This window comes from Babylonia areolata, chromosome 18 (genome assembly GCF_041734735.1).
Source record: "Babylonia areolata isolate BAREFJ2019XMU chromosome 18, ASM4173473v1, whole genome shotgun sequence".
NCBI classification, from domain to species: domain Eukaryota; kingdom Metazoa; phylum Mollusca; class Gastropoda; order Neogastropoda; family Buccinidae; genus Babylonia; species Babylonia areolata.
Genome location: NC_134893.1, coordinates 72960466 through 72986168, shown reverse-complemented (window position 1 = coordinate 72986168; position 25703 = coordinate 72960466). Strand labels below are relative to the sequence as shown.

At 42.9% G+C, this 25703-nt stretch overlaps 2 protein-coding genes across 2 annotated transcripts; one reads left to right on the top strand and one right to left on the bottom strand.

The window, feature by feature from the left end:
• Nucleotides 1-48: 48 nt before the first annotated feature.
• LOC143292343 (nucleoside diphosphate kinase homolog 5-like) lies at nucleotides 49-5960 on the top strand. The gene is made up of 5 exons (XM_076602531.1): nucleotides 49-195; nucleotides 1324-1415; nucleotides 2194-2294; nucleotides 4794-4912; nucleotides 5448-5960. The coding sequence occupies exons 1-5, from the start codon at nucleotides 49-51 to the stop codon at nucleotides 5529-5531; spliced, it is 543 nt and encodes a 180-aa protein (XP_076458646.1). The 3' UTR covers nucleotides 5532-5960.
• On the bottom strand, nucleotides 5641-25121 carry LOC143293071 (vesicle transport through interaction with t-SNAREs homolog 1A-like). The gene is made up of 9 exons (XM_076603955.1): nucleotides 25011-25121; nucleotides 24015-24073; nucleotides 22542-22652; nucleotides 21739-21813; nucleotides 21203-21287; nucleotides 19884-19954; nucleotides 18243-18304; nucleotides 6666-14825; nucleotides 5641-6612 (listed from the first exon to the last, which is right to left on the bottom strand). Exons 1-8 carry the CDS (start codon nucleotides 25102-25104, stop codon nucleotides 14738-14740), a joined length of 645 nt encoding a protein of 214 aa, XP_076460070.1. The 5' UTR covers nucleotides 25105-25121; the 3' UTR covers nucleotides 5641-6612; nucleotides 6666-14737.
• Between the last annotated feature and the right edge of the window lie 582 nt (nucleotides 25122-25703).

Here is a 25703-nt window from a genome sequence, read left to right as displayed (position 1 = left end):
AGTGGAAAGTCGATTATTTCAGGGTGGTTCTAGAGACAAACACAGAAAATGACTGGGGGTTCAGACGAGCAGATTTTGATGCCTCCTCCACACATATATGTGGAACGCACCCTAGCTATCATAAAGCCTGATGCTCTTCACAAAGCAGAGGAAATTGAGGATATCATCTTGCGGTCTGGTTTTGCCATTCTACAGGTGAGTGAGTTCAACGTGATGGTTGTGACACGATCTGGGATTCACAATGATAACATAATGATAAATATTGCTACACAACTCTCTCTCTCTCTCTCTCTCTCTCTCTCCCCCCGCACGCACACACACACACACACACACACACACACACACACACACACACACACACACAATTTACATTCACTTTCCAACTGTGTAACCAAATTCTGTACCTCTCATTCTCTCTGAATGTGGCTGTATATGTGCATGAAGTAGTACTATTTAGGACAACGGGATCTCGGTAAAAGTTACTTTTCTTTCTTTGATGAAGTTTTGCTGACATGCCCAACAGTCATATTACGTTCACTTTCATACTGGTTTTGTAAATGTCTTCTCAGACATTGATCAGCTTTGCCTTACCATACCGTATGTGACTCTGTGTGTGTGTGTGTGTGTGTGTGTGTGTGTGTGTGTGTGTGCATATTATTGTATTTGTATTGTATTTGTATTTCTCTTTTTTGTCACAACAGATTTCATTGTGTGAAATTTGGGCTGCTCTCTCCAGGGAGAATGTGTCACTACACTGAGAGCGCCACCCATTTTAAAATATTTTTCCCAGCATGCAGTTTTATTTGTTTTTCCTATCAAAGTGGATTTTTCTACTGAATTTTGCCAGGGTAAACCTTTTGTTGCCATGGGTTCTTTTACATGCACTAAGTACATGCTGGACACACAGAGCAGAAGTTTCATGTGAACTGTGTGTCCCTCAAGGTCATGTGAAGAAGGGAGATGTGCTACCTTGACGTCCAGAGCAGGCAGCGACCTGTACATCTGGCTCAGCACTATGTGGTGTGTTCTTCAGTGTGTGCGTACATGCAGGCAGGGATATTGCTTGGGTTGCCCCGTAATAAGTGTCTGTGGTCCTACTGGAGGGAGCTCATCGTCTTAATTACCTTAAGGCCGTACAAAAGATAATCCAGACATGGTCGGTTACTCACTTACCGAAGGAAACTTCATCTAATCTCATTTGTTCTTTTCTCATACTGTGCTCCTGCAAGTGGAGCAAGATGCAATTCTGTTTCTTATGTGCATCTGGGCTGTGTTGGACTGTTGGCAGAACTTCCATGCGACTGTTGAACCCATATGTGGCAGAAGTTTGGCGTGCGTCTGACTGGGCAGAACTTCCATATAATCAATTCTAGCCCAATGTTGGGACAGTTATTGCTTCTCTGCTGTTCTGAAAGGTAAGTCATGCAATGACTATCCAACACTATCCTTAGAAACACTATGGGCTGTCCTCCCATGCGGGTAAACACGGTCATATCTCTTTCAAGCCGTTCATTCATCACTATGGAGGGCATGTGAAAGTTCAGGCTCGCCCCAGGAATGGTAGGTTAGAATGGACTTTCACATCTGTTTTTCTGTTATGACACCAAGTGAAGCAAGTATGGCACGTGTATTTGTCTGCAGTGTTTTGGACACAGCACTTCCTGAAAACTGACGAAATGGCAAACACATTATCAAATTTAGCATTTGTTGGTAAGTTGCCTTTTGGTTCTGTAGTTTTAATTGATACTTCATATTTTGTTAAAACAATATGTGTATGTTATATATTTTTGCTTGGATTAAGAGTTGCCTGGATTATTTTGCAGCCCAAGGAATAGTAAAGGATTGATTGTGTTACTTCCCAAAATTGTTGGAGTTAGGAAAGTGTTTTTTCCATGTTATTTACAAACTTTAAATCAGATGAGGGTAGGGGTGATGGGGGGAGAGAGTGGTGGTGATGGGAAGTTTAAGGGAGGAGAGTGAGAGGGAGGTTGTGGGGGTCAGGGGATGTTGACCAATAGCTACAAACAGAGACACAGAGACACACTCATACACACACGTCCACACACATACACCCCAGCCCCCCACCCCTCCCCCACTCCCTCCCCTCCCCAACACATACTACAGTTTTAATCATTAAGAAACCAGAAACCAATTTTGGCCATGCTGATTCTGACTTCCGTCCCAATGTTGCAGTTTGAGAGCTATCTACGGGACTGACGATCAGAGGAATGCACTGCACGGCAGTGATGGTTTGCCCAGTGCTCAGAGAGAAATCCGCTTCTTCTTCCCGGACAGTGAGTACCACTCAGCTCTTTCTCTCTCTTTTCTTGGTGCTGCCCCATCGCCTGCACCGTTTCAGTGGCATTACTCCTGCACCACCCATTCTGAGTTCCCCCATACACGGCCCCACCTGGGTTCGTCTGTCACAGGTCCAGCGTTGGCAGTCTGCAGGGAACCATGGATGTTAGGTCGCCAGGAGGCCACACACCTTGTTTGTGACACTGAGCAAAGAATGGTCAGAGGTCATGTCACTGTGCTTTGAATCTATACTTTTGATTTCTGATACTGAGCAATGATGGTCATAAATTTTACAGCCAGACTTAATCCATGGTCCTGGGTTTGAATCTTGGTCACGGTGCCTGGGGGGTTAGGGGTGAAGGATTTTCCAGTCTCCCAGGTCAACAGGTGTGCGGATCTGAAGCCCCTTTGTGTGTATACACATGAGGAAGATCAAATCGGTGACCCATTTCAGCATTCACTGGGTTAAGGAAACAAGAACGTACCCAGCAATGCACACCCATGAAGATGGAGTATGGCAGCCTGCATGGTGGGGTCATGCATGTAAAAAGCCTACTTGTGCATATGTGAGCGAACATGGGAACTGTATCGTACGAATGCAGAAGACCATGTGTGTGCAGACTGTGAAGAATAGTAATGATGTAGAAGCTGCCATGACAGAGTCAGGCGTTGGAGTCTGATGCAGTGTTCAGCGGTGATAGGGTTCAGTGCCTGTTTCAGCATGGTGCTGTGTCCTTGGGGAAGGCCCTTGGTGTGATCGTCTTCACTCCACACAGGTGTGACTGATTGTCGTCACTCCACACAGGTGTGACTGAACCTGACCGGTCAGGGAAGGCCCTTGGTGTGATCGTCTTCGCTCCACACAGGTGTGACTGAACTGACCGGTCAGGGAAGGCCCTTGGTGTGATCGTCTTCGCTCCACACAGGTGTGACTGAACTGACCGGTCAGGGAAGGCCCTTGGTCTGATCGTCTTCACTCCACACAGGTGTGACTGAACTGACCGGTCAGGGAAGGCCCTTGGTGTGATCGTCTTCGCTCCACACAGGTGTGACGGGACCTGACCTGTTGGGGAAGGCCCTTGGTGTGATCGTCTTCGCTCCACACAGGTGTGACGGGACCTGACCGGTCAGGGAAGGCCCTTGGTGTGATCGTCTTCGCTCCACACAGGTGTGACGGGACCTGACCGGTCAGGGAAGGCCCTTGGTGTGATCGTCTTCGCTCCACACAGGTGTGACGGGACCTGACCGGTCAGGGAAGGCCCTTGGTGTGATCGTCGTCACTCCACACAGGTGTGACTGAACCTGACCTGTTGGGAAAGGCCCTTGGTGTGATCGTCGTCACTCCACACAGGTGTGACGGGACCTGACCGGTCAGGGAAGGCCCTTGGTGTGATCGTCGTCACTCCACACAGGTGTGGCTGAACCTGACCGGTCAGGGAAGGCCCTTGGTGTGATCGTCTTCACTCCACACAGGTGTGACTGAACCTGACCGGTCAGGGAAGGCCCTTGGTGTGATCGTCTTCGCTCCACACAGGTGTGACTGAACCTGACCTGTTGGGGAAGGCCCTTGGTGTGATCGTCTTCGTTCCACACAGGTGTGACTGAACCTGACCTGTCAGGGAAGGCCCTTGGTGTGATCGTCTTCACTCCACACAGGTGTGACTGAACCTGACCGGTCGGGGAAGGCCCTTGGTGTGATCGTCGTCACTCCACACAGGTGTGACTGAACCTGACCGGTCAGGGAAGGCCCTTGGTGTGATCGTCGTCACTCCACACAGGTGTGACTGAACCTGACCGGTCAGGGAAGGCCCTTGGTGTGATCGTCTTCGCTCCACACAGGTGTGACTGAACTGACCGGTCAGGGAAGGCCCTTGGTGTGATCGTCTTCGCTCCACACAGGTGTGACTGAACCTGACCTGTTGGGGAAGGCCCTTGGTGTGATCGTCTTCACTCCACACAGGTGTGACTGAACCTGACCGGTCAGGGAAGGCCCTTGGTGTGATCGTCGTCACTCCACACAGGTGTGACTGAACCTGACCGGTCAGGGAAGGCCCTTGGTGTGATCGTCTTCACTCCACACAGGTGTGACTGAACCTGACCGGTCAGGGAAGGCCCTTGGTGTGATCGTCTTCGCTCCACACAGGTGTGACGGGACCTGACCTGTCAGGGGAAGGCCCTTGGTGTGATCGTCGTCACTCCACACAGGTGTGAAAGGGGACCTGACTGGTTGGGAAAGGTTAAAACAGGGGGGGTGGGGGTGGGGGTGGGGAGGATTGAATCCTGCCTTTCTGTGCTGAGCCCTGGACACAGTGGGTGTGAATTCACTGCCCTGATGCCTATTAAAGGCTATGGGACCTTTGACCTTTTACCTGGTGATGTGATCAGGTGCAGTGAAACAAAGCTATGGGACCTTTAACCTTTTACCTGTTGATGTGATCAGGTGATGTCAAACAGAGCTATGGGACCTTTAACCTTTTACCTGCTGATGTGATCAGGTGTGGTGGAGCCAGTGGCCACTGGCCAGGCGGCCAAGGATTACCTGTCCAAAGCCGTCAACCCCACCCTGCTCAAAGGGCTGACAGAGCTCTGCAAACAGAAGCCGGAGGATCCTGTTGTAAGTTGTTGTTTTTATGTTGTTTCTGTGTGCTTACCCCCCCCCCCCCCCACTCCCCCCTCCTTTTTTCCTTCTCTGTTACAGACGTTTTCCTTGTGCCTCATATATTATTTTCATTGTATGTTTCTTGTGCTTAGGGGAGATCCTTCTGTAAAATGTTGTCAGTTCCAACTGTGCTGCGTGTCAGTTACCTGTAAACTAGCATGTTTTCCTTGTTGGAATTGTTTAGCTTCATGTAAGGCCTTGTAACGTACGTGATTTTTTAATCGTTCGGCTTCATGTAAGGCATCATAACGTGTGTGATTTTTAATCGTTTAGCTTCATGTAGAGCCTCATAATGTATGTGATTTTTAATCATTTAACTTCATGTAAGGCCTTGAAACATGTGATTTTTAATCATTAAGCTTCATGTAGAGCCTCATAATGTATGTGATTTTATCATTTAGCTTCATGTAAGGCATCGTAACATATGTAATATTTAATCGTTCAGCTTCATGCAAGGCCTCGTAACGTATGTGATTTGTTCATGTCTCAGATCTGGCTGGCTGACTGGCTGCTGAAGAACAACCCCAACAAACCCAAGGTGGGCGACTGTGCCATCGTGGAGGAGCCCCAGTGAATGCCGTCCGTCATCACACAGCTGACACACACACACAGGGATTGGTCTGGGACAGATGTCTGTGCATTTCTCATGTTTCATGTCACATAGCATCTTCCACAGTTGTGAGAAAAAAAATCTTCCTGAAAATCTGTGATAAAAAAAAAAGACTTGTGCATGAGAATGACTTATTTGAATCATTTATCAATGATATATATCAGTTGTGGTTAAAAAAAAAAAGGGGTAGAATAATTATAACACTGAAGGCTGGTCAAGAGAAAAGGAAAGATTCTGCAAAGGGGATTGTGTTTTCAGAATATTTGTGCTGCAGTTGCCTCTATTCAGTCCTAACTGTGCTATACTCAGTAGAATACTGTGAAGTTTTCAGTGTTTTGTTGCATACACGTCTTTGAAATGTAACACTATTAAAACAACATCCGCCACACTGGTTTTTTGATCATGTCTTTTTTATTTTTTTGTTTGATTTTACCAGTTACATGTCATGCACAAATGATACACCCATACACAAATCAAAGTTCATTAACAGCTTAACCAAGAGCATTACCAAAACGTTTACCAACAAATGTTCAAACATACTGCAAAATAAAACAGAAGAAAAAGTCCAGTAGGAACCAGTGTTTGCACAATAAGCAATGCATGCAAAACAAATATTACATCACATTTTTGTTTCTTTTACAGTCATCCTTCATTGCGTATCCTGATCACAAAAGCTGAAGCTAAGTTCCTGATAGTTCCTTCACAAAGGTTTTGTTTTTTGATGTAATGTTCTTTGGAAATGAGTTCCTTTGATGAGTTACCTGTTCTCTGAACTTCTATTGACTGAAAATTGTGGTGAGGCAGGAATAAATGAGTTCCTTTGATGAGTTACCTGTTCTCTGAACTTCTATTGACTGAAAATTGTGGTGAGGCAGGAATAAATGAGTTCCTTTGATGAGTTACCTGTTCTCTGAACTTCCATTGACTGAAAATTGTGGTGAGGCAGGAATAAATGAGTTCCTTTGATGAGTTACCTGTTCTCTGAACTTCCATTGACTGAAAATTGTGGTGAGGCAGGAATAAATGAGTTCCTTTGATGAGTTACCTGTTCTCTGAACTTCCATTGACTGAAAATTGTGGTGAGGCATGATGAGTTACCTGTTCTCTGAACTTCCATTGACTGAAAATTGTGGTGAGGCAGGAATAACAAGCTGAAAGGAGCAAAACAAACAACAACAACACATGTAATGGGATCAGAGATCAGCATGTATTTGGTGCAAATAACAAAACGAAGATTCATGCATGGGCACAAGAAACACACACACACACACACACACAGATTCTGGCCCATAAAATGTCAGTCTTGCTGCAACTGCAACAGGAGGACCACCCACCAGCACACAAAGATTGACACCGTTAATGATGTTCAACCCACAAAGCCACAACACAGAGGGTGTGTTGAAACCATGTTGAAACCAGATCTCAATTCAAAGATGTGTTGAAACCAGATCCTAATTTAAAGATATGTTGAAACAAGACCTCAATTTAACGATGTATCAAAACCAGAGATCTAAATGTAACTATGCATACATCAAAAACACAAGGTCCAATGTCCATGCTCAGAATACATACAGATATGTTCATTGTAATAGGAATTTGAACAAATATCACCCATGAAGAAAGCATGTAGAATGTTTTGTACATGCACCAAACAATAACAAAAACTCAGACTGAAAAATGGTGACTCCATACCATATCTCCATGCAACCCAGGTGAGAAAAACAACAGAAGACCGTTCTCTTAAATTTAACCCGAAAGAAATGAACACTGAAAATTACGTCTGTTGACTTGTGCTGTTTAAATTGAAATGCAGACGTACACTCTATCTGGCTGTCAAGACCATAATATAAACCTTAAAGAAAAAGAGCATAAAGGGCACAGACTACACATACAGCACACAACAACTGACCCATCCCATCTTTGCCACAAACCGGAGTTGGGTTGCATGATCTTAGCTGTACTAAGCTTGCTTGATGCTCAGAATTGTTCCTAATCCTAGCTGTGCTAAGCTTGCTTGATGTTCAGAATTGTTCCTAATCCTAGCTGTGCTAAGCTAGTTTGATGCTCAGAATTGTTCCTAATCCTAGCTGTACTAAGCTTGCTTGATGTTCAGAACTGTTCCTAAGACCAAGCTAATTCTACAGACTGGGGACATTTTTATTTTTAATGCTGAGCAAACTCAGTGCTGCAATCATGGTTTATGGAACCCAGCTGCTATGACCGTTACAGAGATATAAATGACTGGAAACAATGCCTGCACTGCACAAGCACCAAAAGAACTTGTTCTGAAGGGTTGGTTTCCTCAGTACTTCCTTGAAGCCATTGGTTTATTAACACTTTCAGCTCTGTGCTTGAGCACTGCTCCGGCATCAAAATACGTCTCACTAAATCACTTTTCACAATTCCTTTATTTGCAAAAACTACAGGGAACTAACTCCTGCAGTATTTGTGGATGTATTCACACATAATTTGGAGGAAAAGCAGTACATTTTCTGAGTTTCTTCCGCAACACTATGTCATGGAAGCTTCTGAGGCTGTGAACTGCCCTGGGCTGAAAGGGTTAAAAGGTGACAGCAGAATGTACTGTCAAGACCGTACATTTGGTTCTACTGCTGTCTGTTAACCTAACATGTTAGCAAGAATGCTTGTTCTATTGCTATCTGTTAACCTAACATGACAGCAAGAATGTTTGTTCTATTGCTATCTCTTAACCTAACATGATAGAAAGAATGTTTGTTCTATTGCTATCTGTTAACCTAACATGACAGCAAGAATGTTTGTTCTATTGCTATCTCTTAACCTAACATGATAGAAAGAATGTTTGTTCTATTGCTATCTGTTAACCTAACATGATAGCAAGAATGTTTGTTCTATTACTATCTCTTAACCTAGCATGATAGCAAGAATGTTCTATTGCTATCTCTTAACCTAACATGATAGAAAGAATGTTCTATTGCTATCTCCTAACCAAACATGACAGCAAGAATGTTTGTTCTATTGCTATCTCCTAACCAAACATGATAGCAAGAATGTTTGTTCTATTGCTATCTCCTAACCAAACATGACAGCAAGAATGTTTGTTCTATTGCTATCTCCTAACCAAACATGATAGCAAGAATGTTTGTTCTATTGCTATCTCCTAACCAAACATGATAGCAAGAATGTTTGTTCTATTGCTATCTCCTAACCAAACATGACAGCAAGAATGTTTGTTCTATTGCTATCTCTTAACCTAACATGATAGCAAGAATGTTTGTTCTATTGCTATCTCTTAACCTAACATGACAGCAAGAATGTTTGTTCTATTGCTATCTCTTTTGCTATCTCTTAACATAACACAATAGCAAGAATGTTCTACTGCTATCTCTTAACCTAACATGTTTACTTTTCCAGGCTGTCTTATTCTGTGATATATATCTATCTCTCTCTCCCTCTCTCTGTGCTCTGAATGGAATGAATGTGGTATAAATAAAAAAGGGCACATTCTTTAACTGTGCTAACTTTATTTTTTATAGACTTTCTGGCTGAAAGGACAGGGAGCAGCTCAGGCTGGTTAGTTGGGGTACCATAGGTATCTCCCCTGAACAGCTCAGGCTGGTTAGTTGGGGTACCAAAGGTATCTCCCCTGACGCGCTGCTCTCATCAAATTAATCAGTGTATGTCGATGGTAATTCATGGCAGGCTGGTTAGTTGGGGTACCAATCCCCTGACGCGCTGCTCTCATCAAATTAATCAGTGTATGTCGATGGTAATTCATGGCAGGCTGGTTAGTTGGGGTACCAATCCCCTGACGCACTGCTCTCATCAAATTAATCAGTGTATGTCGATGGTAATTCATGGCAGGCTGGTTAGTTGGGGTACCAATCCCCTGACGCGCTGCTCTCATCAAATTAATCAGTGTATGTCGATGGTAATTCATGGCAGGCTGGTTAGTTGGGGTACCAATCCCCTGACGCGCTGCTCTCATCAAATTAATCAGTGTATGTCGATGGTAATTCATGGCAGGCTGGTTAGTTGGGGTACCAATCCCCTGACGCACTGCTCTCATCAAATTAATCAGTGTATGTCGATGGTAATTCATGGCAGGCTGGTTAGTTGGGGTACCAAAGGTATCTCCCCTGAAGTGCTGCTCTCATCAAATTAATCAGTGTATGTCGATGGTAATTCATGGCAGGCTGGTTAGTTGGGGTACCAATCCCCTGACGCGCTGCTCTCATCAAATTAATCAGTGTATGTCGATGGTAATTCATGGCAGGCTGGTTAGTTGGGGTACCAATCCCCTGACGCGCTGCTCTCATCAAATTAATCAGTGTATGTTGATGGTAATTCATGGCAGGCAATGCAGGCTGCACTGTAAGGATCCAAAGCTAAATACTCGGTGATGGTTGTGATTTGTATTCAAAGCATTTTCTCAATGATTTTTTTTTATTTCTAAGAAAACAATAGCCTAAACATGCATTGTTTATATTTTAAATACAAACTACAAAAGATAACTCTCTGTACTATACGTAAGTGAACATGGTATGAATGTCACAATACACAAAATGCAACTTAGGAGTCAGATCGGATTCACAGCTTCATCAAACTTCCACTGATCACACTTCAAACAAACACTGTACCTCCCACTCCACAAACATTCTGAATTAAAGCCTTGAAACTTTCAGATCAATTCGCTGCATCATAACAAAATCAATCTTAAAGCAATCAAGTAACTGAACAAATCAACAAATAAATCAAAAACATACATATTCATATGCACACAACTGTAATACGTATGCAAACATAATTGTATCAATTTCTCAACATGGAAGTGTTTTCAGTGCAAAATGAGGATCAGTAAGTCATAAAGCATTAAGTGATGAATAACAACCCAAAACAAATATATTCATAAGCATTAGGACAAAAGGTCTACAGATAATGTAAATGCTGAAATAAATTCAATCCAAAATTGCAGTCAATACTGTTACTATTCAATCATATGCTATGAAGTGATTTAACAAAAAAAGGAAATTTTACATTTGTCATTCACCCATAACAAAACATTTTATCATTTTTTTCCCCACTCAAGCATTTGTTACTGCTTATTAAGGATGTGATATGCAATGCATTTCACACATCAGCCACAAATGCTTATAAATGCCTGATGCCTCAAACCAAATCAATGTCTTGCTGAATCAACTGCTTACACTTACAGATTGCTAAACAAGTTGAGCATATACTGTACAAAAATGATACAAATTATATTTCTTAATGTCCTGAAATCCTTAGAAAAACAAAATTTGGCTCAGATTAAAAAAAAAAAAAAAAAGTCCACTAGAAAAACTGAGCACTAACTCTCCCTCATCAAAAACCTAAATCATATCAATCTGTCTGCTCCGTAAACCTGGTGAAGAGCGATAGATGTCATTTTTCTCCACCGCTAAACTAAGACAACTGGGCCAGTTTGCATGAGGCTAGCTTTGCAGAGCTAAGTTTGCACAGAGTTAAAATGTTCCTAAGTATATGGTGTTTACTGTGGAGTTAGGAACATACTTAACAACAAGCAAACTTAGTGCTGCTAAGTTCACTTAAGCACCCCGCCGGTGGTACAGAAGGGAGTTTTTCACACCACCCAACAGAGGTACTACATGCAGGGGGCACTCAGTGTACAAGACATCAATGCTCCTCCACAACTTGGTGTTTCACACCACCCAACAGAGGTACTACATGCAGGGGGCACTCAGTGTACAAGACATCAATGCTCCTCCACAACTTGGTGTTTCACACCACCCAACAGAGGTACTACATGCAGGGGGCACTCAGTGTACAAGACATCAATGCTCCTCCACAACTTGTTTCACACCACCCAACAGAGGTACTACATGCAGGGGGCACTCAGTGTACAAGACATCAGTGCTCCTCCACAACTTGTGTTTCACACCACCCAACAGAGGTACTACATGCAGGGGGCACTCAGTGTACAAGACATCAATGCTCCTCCACAACTTGTTTCACACCACCCAACAGAGGTACTACATGCAGGGGGCACTCAGTGTACAAGACATCAATGCTCCTCCACAACCTGGTGTTTCACACCACCCAACAGAGGTACTACATGCAGGGGGCACTCAGTGTACAAGACATCAATGCTCCTCCACAACTTGGTGTTTCACACCACCCAACAGAGGTACTACATGCAGGGGGCACTCAGTGTACAAGACATCAATGCTCCTCCACAACTTGGTGTTTCACCCCACCCAACAGAGGTACTACATGCAGGGGGCACTCAGTGTACAAGACATCAATGCTCCTCCACAACTTGGTGTTTCACACCACCCAACAGAGGTACTACATGCAGGGGGCACTCAGTGTACAAGACATCAATGCTCCTCCACAACTTGGTGTTTCACCCCACCCAACAGAGGTACTACATGCAGGGGGCACTCAGTGTACAAGACATCAATGCTCCTCCACAACTTGGTGTTTCACACCACCCAACAGAGGTACTACATGCAGGGGGCACTCAGTGTACAAGACATCAATGCTCCTCCACAACTTGGTGTTTCACACCACCCAACAGAGGTACTACATGCAGGGGGCACTCAGTGTACAAGACATCAATGCTCCTCCACAACTTGGTGTTTCACACCACCCAACAGAGGTACTACATGCAGGGGGCACTCAGTGTACAAGACATCAATGCTCCTCCACAACTTGGTGTTTCACACCACCCAACAGAGGTACTACATGCAGGGGGCACTCAGTGTACAAGACATCAGTGCTCCTCCACAACTTGGTGTTTCACACCACCCAACAGAGGTACTACATGCAGGGGGCACTCAGTGTACAAGACATCAATGCTCCTCCACAACTTGGTGTTTCACACCACCCAACAGAGGTACTACATGCAGGGGGCACTCAGTGTACAAGACATCAATGCTCCTCCACAACTTGTTTCACACCACCCAACAGAGGTACTACATGCAGGGGGCACTCAGTGTACAAGACATCAATGCTCCTCCAAAACTTGGTGTTTCAAACAAAAGGAGTTGTGTGCAGCATGCACTTAGCGTAAAAATAAAAGAAGAAAAAAAGAAGAAAGAACCATTCAATGGCAACATTGTGATCATTCTATTTCACTGAGCAATCAAACACACCTTCAGTGTGAAAATGGCACAGCACTATCACAAGTTCTTTCAGTGAAGTTCGCCTTCATTCACAAAAAAGAAACAACAACTTGCGATGACAAAGAAGAAAATCAAATTGTAACACAAACCTTTCTGTTTGTAGGGAAACAGAAATAGTCAATGGCAACATAAAGGCTATCATATTGTGCTGAGAAAGCCGGTCGACGCTGAAGGTCAAAACGGCACAGCACTGTCACAGGTTCTCCTACAGAAGCCTTGCCTTAGTTTTTACTATGAAAAACAAACAAAATAAACCTGCGATGAGACAGAAGTAAATCAAGCCATAACTCAAACCTTTGTTTTAATGTGGACAATGACCATGGATTAAACCAAGAGCTTTCTGACACAAGATAAAGTTAGTGACATTCTAAAAAATACTATATATTTTTTTTTCCACAGCTATCTAGTTCCATAACCTCAAAGACTCATCTAAGTTAAAAATCCAACTGTGTGATATTTTGAAAAAATAAAAATGATATGGTCACTGAAAAAATGTAGTTTTCTCCCATCTCTCTGTTCTCGAACACTTCCACAAGCACACACACACACATGCACACACACACATTCAAACACACACACACTCACACAACCAACAACTGAAGCAACCCACAGTCTTACTTTATACATACTCTAGTTCAAAATGTACATCTAATACACAGACATACAGGAGACTTTCACACACCCAAACTAAGTCTATTATCAAAAAAACAACAACAACAATATATCTACATATTGCACAGAGTATCAAGAATAAAATGCCCAGCATCAACACAATAAAATGTCAACAGCACCAAATACAAAAACAAAAAGTCACACATTGACAAATTACAGCAGTCACAAAGACTCCAAAGTCTTGCCAGTGATATGGCCAGCATTTTTCCCAGCTTCTCTCAACTAACCATCCAGATTCGGACTCCAAATTTCAATTTGTCTGAATAAACTTGCATTTACAGTCCTCTTACATGCATGCATTATGTTGCTTAAAAGAAGCAGGGTAAATATTCACATAGCTATCTGAATCCATGCTGAGAAATATCTCCATCCTTTTAAAATGGGGAAAAAAGACAGAAAAAAACAACAACAAAAAACCCAAGAAGAAACAATACAGAGAAAAACTAAGTGTAACAAAACAAAAATACTTATTATCCAGAAATACACTGACAACACATCTTCAAAGATAATTTCCTCTACACCGTATTGATACCACTGCATGCAAAACCAAACCTTGGAGTGAAGATCCCAGTTAACCTATTCCTTCTGCCAGTTACAAGCCGTACCCAGTAAAACAGATCTACAGAAAGGAGCACTGGATTTCACACAGCCTCCAAAAACAGACAGTTCCATACAAAGTGCCTGCCTGTTTCCAAACAACAAAGGAACTCACCACTCTTTGATTCTCTCAGTGCCTGGTTCATGAAGCTTTTTAATCACAAATTTTAAAAACGTTTAAAACCTGACATGCTGAACGACTTTTAGTTATGGCATTAGGAATGTGGATGAGAGGCACTATGTATTTAGCGTCAGCTCCAACCCCTTGCAAAGATTTCATTAGGAAAGACCCTTTCATCATCAGGTGTTTTTAAATCATTATTTCACCTTAAACTGAAATTCAGATGGAACATTTTGCAGCTGTGTTTTGTCACTGATAGAAATGATGTATACATATATATGCATTTTTCAGTAACACTGCCAAAACTAAAAACTTTCACATTTTTCAAACACTTTTTTTTTCTCAGGATTTAAGTCAAAAGGACCTTAAAAAAAAGCATGTCATTTCTTTTTATATTTTTTTTTGTTACTCTCCAAACTTCTTAAAACTGTGAGAAGCCTGATCAATACTAAGTGCCAGCATGTTCCCAAACAACAAACAGGCTCATGATCTTTGGTTGTCTCTGAACGGAGCAGCAACCAAACGACACACTTGCGACACGTCTCCCACAGTACACACAACACGTAGCTGCACATGTCCTGGAGGGGGGAGGGGGGTGGAGGGCCTGTGGACCTTCATCGCACCATGAAGTAAATGGCGACGATGATGGTGATGACGATCAGGAGACCAATGCCCACCAGCATTATGCGGTTCTGGATAATTCTGCACACAGGGAATCATGGTGAACATTTTATACACTGGTCCAATCTATATGCACAGGTTTTGGATAATCCTGCACACAGTGGATTATGGTGAACATTTTATACACTGGTCCAATCTATATACACAGGCTTTGGATAATCCTGCACACAGTGGATTATGGTGAACGTTTTATACACTGGTCCAATCTATATACACAGGCTTTGGATAATCCTGCACACAGTGGATTATGGTGAACGTTTTATACACTGGTCCAATCTATATACACAGGCTTTGGATAATCCTGCACACAGGGAATCATGGTGAACATTGATCCCAGATATACACAGTCACTGAGCTAAATGAACGGCGTGTGGACAACATACCGTTACCAAATGTTAAGCTACTATTCCCATGTTATCAATTCTGTGTTAGCACTAATACACACATACGGTATGTTGAGCTATTATTCCTGTATTATCAATTCTGTGTTAGCACTAACACACACACATGCGATACGTTAAGGAACTATTCCTATGTTATCAATTCTGTGTTAGCACTAACACACACATACAAAATGTTAAGCTACTATTCCTATGTTATCAACTCTGTGTTTGCACTAACACACACATACGATACGTTAAGCTACTATTTCTATGTTATCAATTCTGTGTTAGCACTAACACACACATAGGATACGTTAAGTTACTATTCATATGTTATCAATCCTGTGTTAGCACTAACACACACATACGATAAGTTAAGCTACTATTCCTACGTTATCAATTCTGTGTTAGCACTAACACACACATATGATATGTTAAGCTACTATTCCCATATTATCAATTTTGTGTTAGCACTAACACACAAATACGAAATGTTAAGCTACTATTCCTATGTTATCAACTCTGTGTTAGCACTAACACACACATACGATACATTAAGCTACTATTCCCATGTTATCAATCTTGTGTTAGCACTAATACACACATACGATACGTTAAGCTACTATTCCTATGTTATCAATCCTGTGTTAGCACTAATACACACATACGATACGTTAAGCTACTATTCCTATGTTATCAACTCTGTGTTAGCACTAACACACACATACGATACGTTAAGCTACTATTCCTATGTTATCAATCCTGTGTTAGCACTAACACACATATGATACGTTAAGCTACTATTCCTATGTTATCAATCCTGTGTTAGCACTAACACACATATGATACGTTAAGCTACTATTCCTATGTTATCAATTCTGTGTTAGCACTAACACACACACACACGATACGTTAAGCTACTATTCCTATGTTATCAACTCTGTGTTAGCATTAACACACACACACACACACAAAGCAATCAATGCTTTAAATACAAATCTCACACACACAGGCATGAGCATCTCCTAAGAACTTCCTTACATGAGCAACATTTTTATATGAACAAATTACCAAAAAAAAACTGCGTCATTCTGTCTCGCTGAAATCTCTTACGTCTGCTCTGAAAACACATCTTTTCCAACAGCAGTAACAGCAGTTTTATTTTATATTTGTTTTCTTGTTGTTGTTGTTGTTTGTTTTGTTTTTTTAATCTTGGTGTGATCTGGTTTTGGGTGCATGTTTTGTTGTGGAGAGGCTGTCTGCCGTGTGTGTGTGTGGGGGTGTTGGTGAGTGTCCGTGTGCCTGAGTGCGTGTTGCAGGGATGGGTTTTCTGAAGGGCGTCATAGGTGGGTGGGTAGTATCCAACGTTCAGTTGCGTGAGTTTTTCACATGTTTCCGTGTGTGGGAGTGGGTGGGAGTGTTGATGGGGAGGTGGGGGAGTGGGGAATGAAATGTAAAGCGCTTTGAGCAGTATTTCTGGAGAAATGCGCTATATAAGTGTCCATTATTATTATTATTATTATAACATTTTCCGTGTGTGTGTGTGTGTGCGTGCGTGTGTGTGTGGCAAACCACAGGCTGGCTGCAGAGCAGCAGCACATAACTCCCCGCTAACCGTGGTGTGACCACACCAACAACAGTGCACCGTCACTATGAACAAACAGTATCTGTCTCTAACATCTGTCCTTCCCACAGATTCTTGTAACCACTGTCAACAAACGACACAAGAAACAACAGATGTGCTGCTCTCACTACAACACAAACAATAACACAGGATCAATATGGAAAAAAAGGCAATTGATCCTTTCAACCGTAACTTCCCAAAGACTGTCATTACCACTGTTACCAGATGACACATGTAACAATACAATTATTTCCCAAAGACTGTCATTACCACTGTTACCAGATGACACATGTAACAATACAAGTATTTCCCAAAGACTGTCATTATCACTGTTACCAGATGACACATGTAACAATACAAGTATTTCCCAAAGACTCATTACCACTGTTACCAGATGACACATGTAACAATACAATTATTTCCCAAAGACTGTCATTACCACTGTTACCAGATGACACATGTAACAATACAATTATTTCCAAAAGACTGTCAATACCACTGTTACCAGATGACACATGTAACAATACAATTATTTCCCAAAGACTGTCATTACCACTGTTACCAGATGACACATGTAACAATACAATTATTTCCAAAAGACTGTCAATACCACTGTTACCAGATGACACATGTAACAATACAATTATTTCCCAAAGACTGTCAATACCACTGTTACCAGATGACACATGTAACAATACAAGTATTTCCCAAAGACTGTCATTATCACTGTTACCAGATGACACATGTAACAATACAAGTATTTCCCAAAGACTCATTACCACTGTTACCAGATGACACATGTAACAATACAATTATTTCCCAAAGACTGTCATTACCACTGTTACCAGATGACACATGTAACAATACAATTATTTCCAAAAGACTGTCAATACCACTGTTACCAGATGACACATGTAACAATACAATTATTTCCAAAAGACTGTCATTACCACTGTTACCAGATGACACATGTAACAATACAATTATTTCCCAAAGACTCATTAACACTGTTACCAGATGACACATGTAACAATACAATTATTTCCCAAAGACTCTCATTAACACTGTTACCAGATGACACATGTAACAATACAATAATTTCCCAAAGACTCATTATCACTGTTACCAGATGACACATGTAACAATACAAGTATTTCCCAAAGACTGTCATTACCAATGTTACCAGATGACACATGTAACAATACAATAATTTCCCAAAGACTCATTATCACTGTTACCAGATGACACATGTAACAATACAAGTATTTCCCAAAGACTGTCATTACCAATGTTACCAGACGACATGTAACAATAGTTTCTGTATCAGTTTCAACAAGGTCTCAAAGTGTGTGGACTGATCCAAACCATCTTCTTTAAAAAAACAAGAAAACCACCACACTCCTGTCACTGACACACTGACACATGACCGACCTTTTCGTCATGGCTGACAGCAGTCTGGAACTCTTTCCGAGAGTCGTGTCCATGTCATGTAACTGAAATTATGACCATAATAATCATTATTATAATCATCATTATAACTGCCATACAATATCAATAATGATGAAAATGATAACAACAACAATACCAATAATTAAAATAATGATAATAATCATGGTGACAATGATAATAATAATGATATCTGTAATACCAATACCAATAAAAACCATAGTAGTCATAATAAGACAGTATTGATGATGATAATGATAATAACAACAACAACATCAAAAATACTAATAATAATTTAAAAAAATGATGATGATGATAATAACAACAATACTAGTACTACTAATCACAATAATGTTACTACCACTACAAATCACACACACACACACACACACACTTCATGCCACTAGTACTGCTGAACACGCTTAAAGCTGAAGGATTAACACTATGTAAATTCTCATCAAAGTTATTGTTAAAAATCCCTTGAAAAAATCTTCCAGATATGGGTGTGTGATGGGTGAATAATGACAAAAGCTAGTCCAGATATGGGTGTGTGATGGGTGAATACTGACAAAAGCTGGTCCAGATATGGGTGTGTGATGGGTGAATACTGACAAAAGCTAGTCCAGATATGGGTGTGTGATGGGTGAATACTGACAAAACCAGTCCAGATATGGGTGTGTGATGGGTGAATACTGACAAAACCAGTCCAGATATGGGTGTGTGATGGGTGAATACTGACAAAAGCTGGTCCAGATATGGGTGTGTGATGGGTGAATAATGACAAAACCAGTCCAGATATGGGTGTGTGATGGGTGAATACTGACAAAAGCTGGTCCAGATATGGGTGTGTGATGGGTGAATAATGACAAAGCTAGTCCAGATATGGGTGTGTGATGGGTGAATAATGACAAAAGCTAGTCCAGATATGGGTGTGTGATGGGTGAATACTGACAAAAGCTGGTCCAGATATGGGTGTGTGATGGGTGAATACTGACAAAAGCTAGTCCAGATATGGGTGTGTGATGGGTGAATACTGACAAAAGCTGGTCCAGATATGGGTGTGTGATGGGTGAATACTGACAAAAGCTGGTCCAGATATGGGTGTGTGATGGGTGAATACTGACAAAAGCTAGTCCAGATATGGGTGTGTGATGGGTGAATACTGACAAAACCAGTCCACATATGGGTGTGTGATGGTCGAATAATGACAAAAGCTGGTCCAGATATGGGTGTGTGATGGTCAAATAATGACAAAAGCTAGTCCACATATGGGTGTGTGATGGTCGAATAATGACAAAAGCTAGTCTCTTTCTCTTCTTTCCTCCCTTCAACTGCATATCGAACTCAGTGTACAGTTATTGTCTTCAGTCAGAAAAAAACCTTTGTCTACGTTTTTCTCCCTCATGCACTCGTCGGCACACACATGTAGAGATGAAGACAAAACCTAAAACACACATGACAAGGAAACACACACACACTAACACACACACTCTTTCTCTCACCCACATACTCACACTCTCTAAAACACTACACATATGCACACTGTACAATGGTCAATGTTAGGGAGAAAACCCCCCCCCAACCCCAATCAGTTTGAAAATGATGTCCAGATGCTGAATTACTTACCCTTCCTCTTGCTCTCTGAATGGTCTCCCTTTGACTACTGAGATCCTCCATCATCTGTGTTCCTATCTCCTCTGCAATCACATGATCAAATAAAATCCTGAAATAATTTTCACCATGTTAAATCAATGACGTCATCCAGCGGAGCAGTGGCCAAGCGGTAACACGCCCAACAAGGAAGTCAGCGTCCACAAGTTCAAGTCTCGTATACAGACTGGGATTTTTACTCACTCGTCCACCAGACCTTGAGTGGTGGTCTGGATGCTAGTCTTCTGAATGAGATGATAAACTGAGGGTTTCAGTTTCAGTTTCGCAAGGAAGCATCACTGCGTTCAGACAAATCCATATGCACTCCACCACGTCTGCTAGGCACCTACAAGCCTGACAGCAGCGTAACCCAACTCCCTTTGTCAGGCCTTGAGTGCGTGCATTGTGTCCCTATCAGAGTGGATTTCTTCCTGCAGAATTGGTTCCAAAGTACAACCCTTTTGTTGCCATGGGTTCTTTTTCAGTGCGCCAACTGTGTGCTACACACAGGACTTCAGTTTATCCTCTCATCAGAATGACTAGACGCTCAGTTTGATTTTTCTAACTTGGGAGAAAGGGTGAGAGCGAGATTCCAACCCAGACCCTCACAGACTCTGTGGTAGATAAATGTCTCATCCATTCTGCCACCTTCCTCCTAAGTTGTACTGAGGTCCTGTGAGCAGTATGCACTTAACACATGTAAAAGAACCCATGGCAATAAAAGGATTGGCCCCAGCATGATTCAATGGAAAAATTCACACGTCAAGCCAACGCATGGAGACAGAAATTAACTAGACCTCAACAGAACCTGCACACAGACAGACAGACAGACAGACAGACAGACAGACATGACACAGACGTCAAGCCAACACGTGGAGACAGAAATTAACTAGACCTCAACAGAACCTGCACACAGACAGACAGACAGACAGACATGACACAGACGTCAAGCCAACACGTGGAGACAGAAATTAACTAGACCTCAACAGAACCTGCACACAGACAGACAGACAGACATGACACAGACGTCAAGCCAACACGCAGAGACAGAAATTAACTAGACCTCAACAGAACCTGCACACAGACAGACAGACAGACAGACATGACACAGACATCAAGCCAACACGTGGAGACAGAAATTAACTAGACCTCAACAGAACCTGCACACAGACAGACAGACAGACATGACACAGACGTCAAGCCAACATGCAGAGACAGAAATTAACTAGACCTCAACAGAACCTGCACACAGACAGACAGACAGACATGAAGCAGACGGTGTTGCCGTTCCCTACCTGTCTCCACTGCTATCCGGTAGCCCTGCTCCAGTTTGCGGGAGGATCTCTCCAAACGTTCCGTGTTGTCCAGCAGTCTGGTTCGCTGAAACACGCAGCTTCAGTTTCACTTTCAGTTTCAAGGAGGGGCAAAGCATGCGGACTGATCCTTATACGCTACACCATGTGTGCTGCAGTGAAAATTTCTAAAAACTCTTTCACCGCAAAGTTTCTGTGTGAAAAACACTCCCCAATGCCAAATATTCTAGACTCAAAGCTCTCAGTCAAAGACGTCAGCTCATGTCGGCTTGTTTCCTTCAACCTAGGCCGGGGCGAAGGTTTGTTATCGTTCTATTGTGCTGGAAACTGGTTGCAGCTGTCAAGTTTTGTTAAACACGCACACACAAGATAAAGCAGACACCAGTGCAAACCTTGCCATCAGCACCACTCATCACAACACTCACACATCATCAGGTAACTTGTAGCATTGTGGACGCAGCACACAGAGGTAAGGCCGACGCAGTAACAACAAGAAACGGAACACTGCATGCTCTTACCTGATCCTCAGAGTCATGTGTGTCATCGCCCAGCAACTCGTCCCGACTGGAATCAACCCCCAGTCTGGCTCGTTTCTGGAAGAGAGAGAAGGGCTTTGGATGGTCAGCTCAGCCTTGCCGCAAACACACACACACACACACACACACTACAAATGCACAGACACAGATATTCCTCTCTCTCTCTCTCATACCCTACCATGCACACACAAACAAAACTCAAACACCTAACCACCCACCAATGCATCCACCCACATACACTCACACAAACTCTCTCTCAAGCACACCCACCCACACACAATCTTTCTCTCCCTCCCACACCCCCCACAAGCTCTTTATTACACCCACACCCAAACTCTCTCATACACACACCCACACCCATACACACACACAAACTCCCTCTCTAACCCCCCCTCCGACACACACACACACACCCTTTCTCACTCGACCCCCCTCTGACACACACACACACACTGTCTCCATCTCTCCCCACCCCCCCTCTGACACACACACACACACCCTTTCTCACCCGACCCCGCTCTCTGACACACACACACACACACACTGTCTCCATCTCTCACACACACACCCCCCCTCCGACACACACACACATTTTCTCACCCGACCCCCCTCTGACACACACACACACACACACCCTTTCTCACCCGACCCCCATCTGACACACACACACACACACTGTCTCCATCTCTCACACCCCCCCACCTCCGACACACACACACACACACAGCCCCTTTCTCACCTGACCCCCCTCTGACACACACACACACAGTGTCTGCCACCCTCACCATGTCTTTCTGCTGTTTGGTCAGCTCAGCCTTGTAGGAGCGGATGCGGGTGTGGTACTTCTGTCTGTCCTTGGAGTCTTGCTCCTTCACCTCCAGCTCCATCTGCTCCAGCTGTCCACAGCACAGCAAAGAAATGACAGTAACAACAACAATTAAAATGGATGCTTGTTGAGCGCTTTCCTCCCTTAAAGGGAGCTCAAAGTGCTTTACAATTAACGTTAAACACATACACACGCACACCGTAACTTACAAAAGGAAGAAGAAAATAACAAAGATTTTATGCACAAAAAAAAAGGACCATGATTCAAAGACCATGCCTATTACATTTCTTAATTACACACACACACACGCACACACACACACACGTGCGCGCGCACGCACGCATGCACAGAGTCTGCATGGGTTACAACCGAATGTCACTGGAAAGGGAAGGAAGGTTTATGCATAGGCGTTTTCAAAAAGATGTGTTTTCAGACCAGTTTTAAAAGACTGAAATGAGGGTGAGTGGCAAAGATCATGAGGTAAAATGTTCCAGATAGACAGAGCTAAAATAATGAGAAAAGGAAGAATCACCGAATAGCCATCAGGGCAGTGAATTCACACCCACTGTGTCCAGTGCTCAGCACAGGAAGGCAGTGAATTCACACCCACTGTGTCCAGGGCTCAGCACAGGAAGGCAGTGAATTCACACCCACTGTGTCCAGGGCTCAGCACAGGAAGGCAGTGAATTCACACCCACTGTGTCTTGGGCTTGGCACAGGAAGGCAGTGAATTCACACCCACTGTGTCTTGGGCTTGTCACATGAAGGCAGTGAATTCACATCCAATGTGTCTAGGACTGGGCACAGGAAGGCAGTGAATTCACACCCACTGTGTCCAGGGCTCAGCATAGGAAGGCAGTGAATTCACACCCACTGTGTCCAGGGCTCAGCACAGGAAGGCAGTGAATTCACACCCACTGTGTCCAGGGCTCAGCATAGGAAGGCAGTGAATTCACACCCACTGTGTCCAGGGCTCAGCATAGGAAGGCAGTGAATTCACACCCACTGTGTCTTGGGCTGGGCACAGGAAGGCAGTGAATTCACACCCACTGTGTCTAGGGCTTGTCACAGGAAGGCATTGAATTCACATCCACTGTCTTGGGCTTGACACAGAAAAGTTGGGCCTAGGCCTCTCCTTTCACTGTTTTAACCTTTCCTAAACCGAAGTCAGGTACCAGTTCACATCCGGGTTGAGTGAGGAAAGTCAGAGTAAAGTGCATCAATGTATTGCTCAAGAGTAGATTCAATTATCAATTAGGTTTCTCCCTTGAAATATTCAGTTATACATGAACACAAATGACTTGTGTGAAAGCACTTTGCGTTGTATCCACCTAAGGTTCAGCACTGGATAAATCATACATCTATTATGATTATAACAGATATATTATATATATATATATATATAAATTTCAGTCACACTAGACCAACTTACCAGTTCTGACGCTTCTTCAAAGAGCTTCTCTGCCTGGCGAACATGGTTCTGCTTCTCAGCTGGAACAACATGATTAGAAATGAAAATCAGTATCAGTGGTTAATTCAAGTTTATTACATCAATACATCATTTTATTTATGAAAAAAACAACAACAACAAAAACCTTGCTGGAGCAGAACATTTCTTTTAAAACATTTGTTTCTCAATTCTTACCCCAAAATATTACATATTGACTATTTCATGCTTTTGTAACATTTGAAATATTTTCTATTCAAATGCAAGAGATGACAAAGAAGAAAGAAACATTACATATTTATTAAACATTTGATGTTTTTTTAAAATTGCATTTATAATAATGTATGAGAATTTTTTGATGGAGGAAATAAGAATGAAAAAAATCTCCAACACACACACACACACACACACACACAGAGGAAGGGAAGGACAGAGGGAGGGAGGGGGAGGGGGAGAGAGAGAGAGAGAGAGAGAGAGGGAGGGAGGGAGGGAGAGGGAGAGCATATATACACAATGCACTTAATTGACACAGCAAAAACATCAAGTTGAACAACACAAACACATACATATACAGTGAATCATTCATGCACACACCTCTCTCTCATACACACACACACACACACACACACACACAGAGAGAGAGAGAGAGAGAGAGAGAGAACAAAATGTTATTCCTAAAGGCGGCCACCAACCCATAGGAAAGGGGTCTCTTGTCTCAGAGAGAGGCGGGAGGGGGATGGGAAAAACACACACAAGTCAAGAAAGGCAAATTCTTTATCAACGTATGTAATAGGCAAACAGATGGTTTAAATCCTAGGAGAGGGTGTTCAGTCACTGAAAGCAAGCAGACCTGCATAGATAGTGATTTTTTTTACGTGATGAACACCGCATCATGTCTCGGTTCATCTGTCTCGGTTCCACTCAGCAAAACTATGTCGGATATTAGAAAAGAGACATATAAAATATGTTACTAATTCCTACCTCCGGTTGTTATTGAAATTCTGCCTATATGGAAGGTGATGTCAGCTGTTATAGTTGAGTAATGTTGCTCATAATCGTGGATAAGACTTGCCATTTTGCAGACTTGCGAGATCTTTCGATCTGAGCAAGAAAAAAGTGTGCCAGTTCAAGCATTTCTAGTGCCAGCTTAGGAATGTGATACCCTCAGTTGGGTTAAATGCGTCGCTTGTCTCCCCCTTACCCCCTTCCCACCCACCGCGCGCACGCGCGCGCGCGTGTGTATGTGTGTGTGTGTGTGTGTGTGTGTGTGTGTGTGTGTGTGTTTTCCCTTCCTAATGTGCGCATCTTTATATTGTGTACTCCACTTAATCTGTATGTATATGATTGCACGGTATGCATGGTTATTCAATCATGGAATCAGTATCTTTACTGATTGGTAACGTGTGCATCAGTTGTATTTGGATATTATCGTTTTATGTACAGTGTGTTTTCTGTTATTTTCTGTTATATGCAGTCCAAATCACTGGGCTTAGCATCAGTACCATGGGTTACACTGATGACCACTTCGGCACACGGCACTGACCGGCCGACACTGTCCGAGTCAACGGCACTGGCACTACTCAGTGGACACCAACGGTGACACTGACGTGCGCGCGCCGGGCACACACACACACACACACACACACACACACACACCACACACACACCGACACA

Coding starts and splice junctions, on each gene's coding strand:
- LOC143292343 (XM_076602531.1), top strand. CDS start 49: ATGACTGGGGGTTCAGACGAGCAGATTTTGATGCCTCCTCCACACATA. Junction 196..1,323: donor CTGGTTTTGCCATTCTACAG/GTGAGTGAGTTC, acceptor CATATGTGGCAG/AAGTTTGGCGTGCGTCTGAC. Junction 2,295..4,793: donor CCGCTTCTTCTTCCCGGACA/GTGAGTACCACT, acceptor TGATGTGATCAG/GTGTGGTGGAGCCAGTGGCC.
- LOC143293071 (XM_076603955.1), bottom strand. CDS start 25,104: ATGGCAAGTCTTATCCACGATTATGAGCAACATTACTCAACTATAACA. Junction 22,653..24,014: donor TTGAAGAAGCGTCAGAACTG/GTAAGTTGGTCT, acceptor TGCTGTGGACAG/CTGGAGCAGATGGAGCTGGA. Junction 19,955..21,202: donor CCGGATAGCAGTGGAGACAG/GTAGGGAACGGC, acceptor ATGTGATTGCAG/AGGAGATAGGAACACAGATG.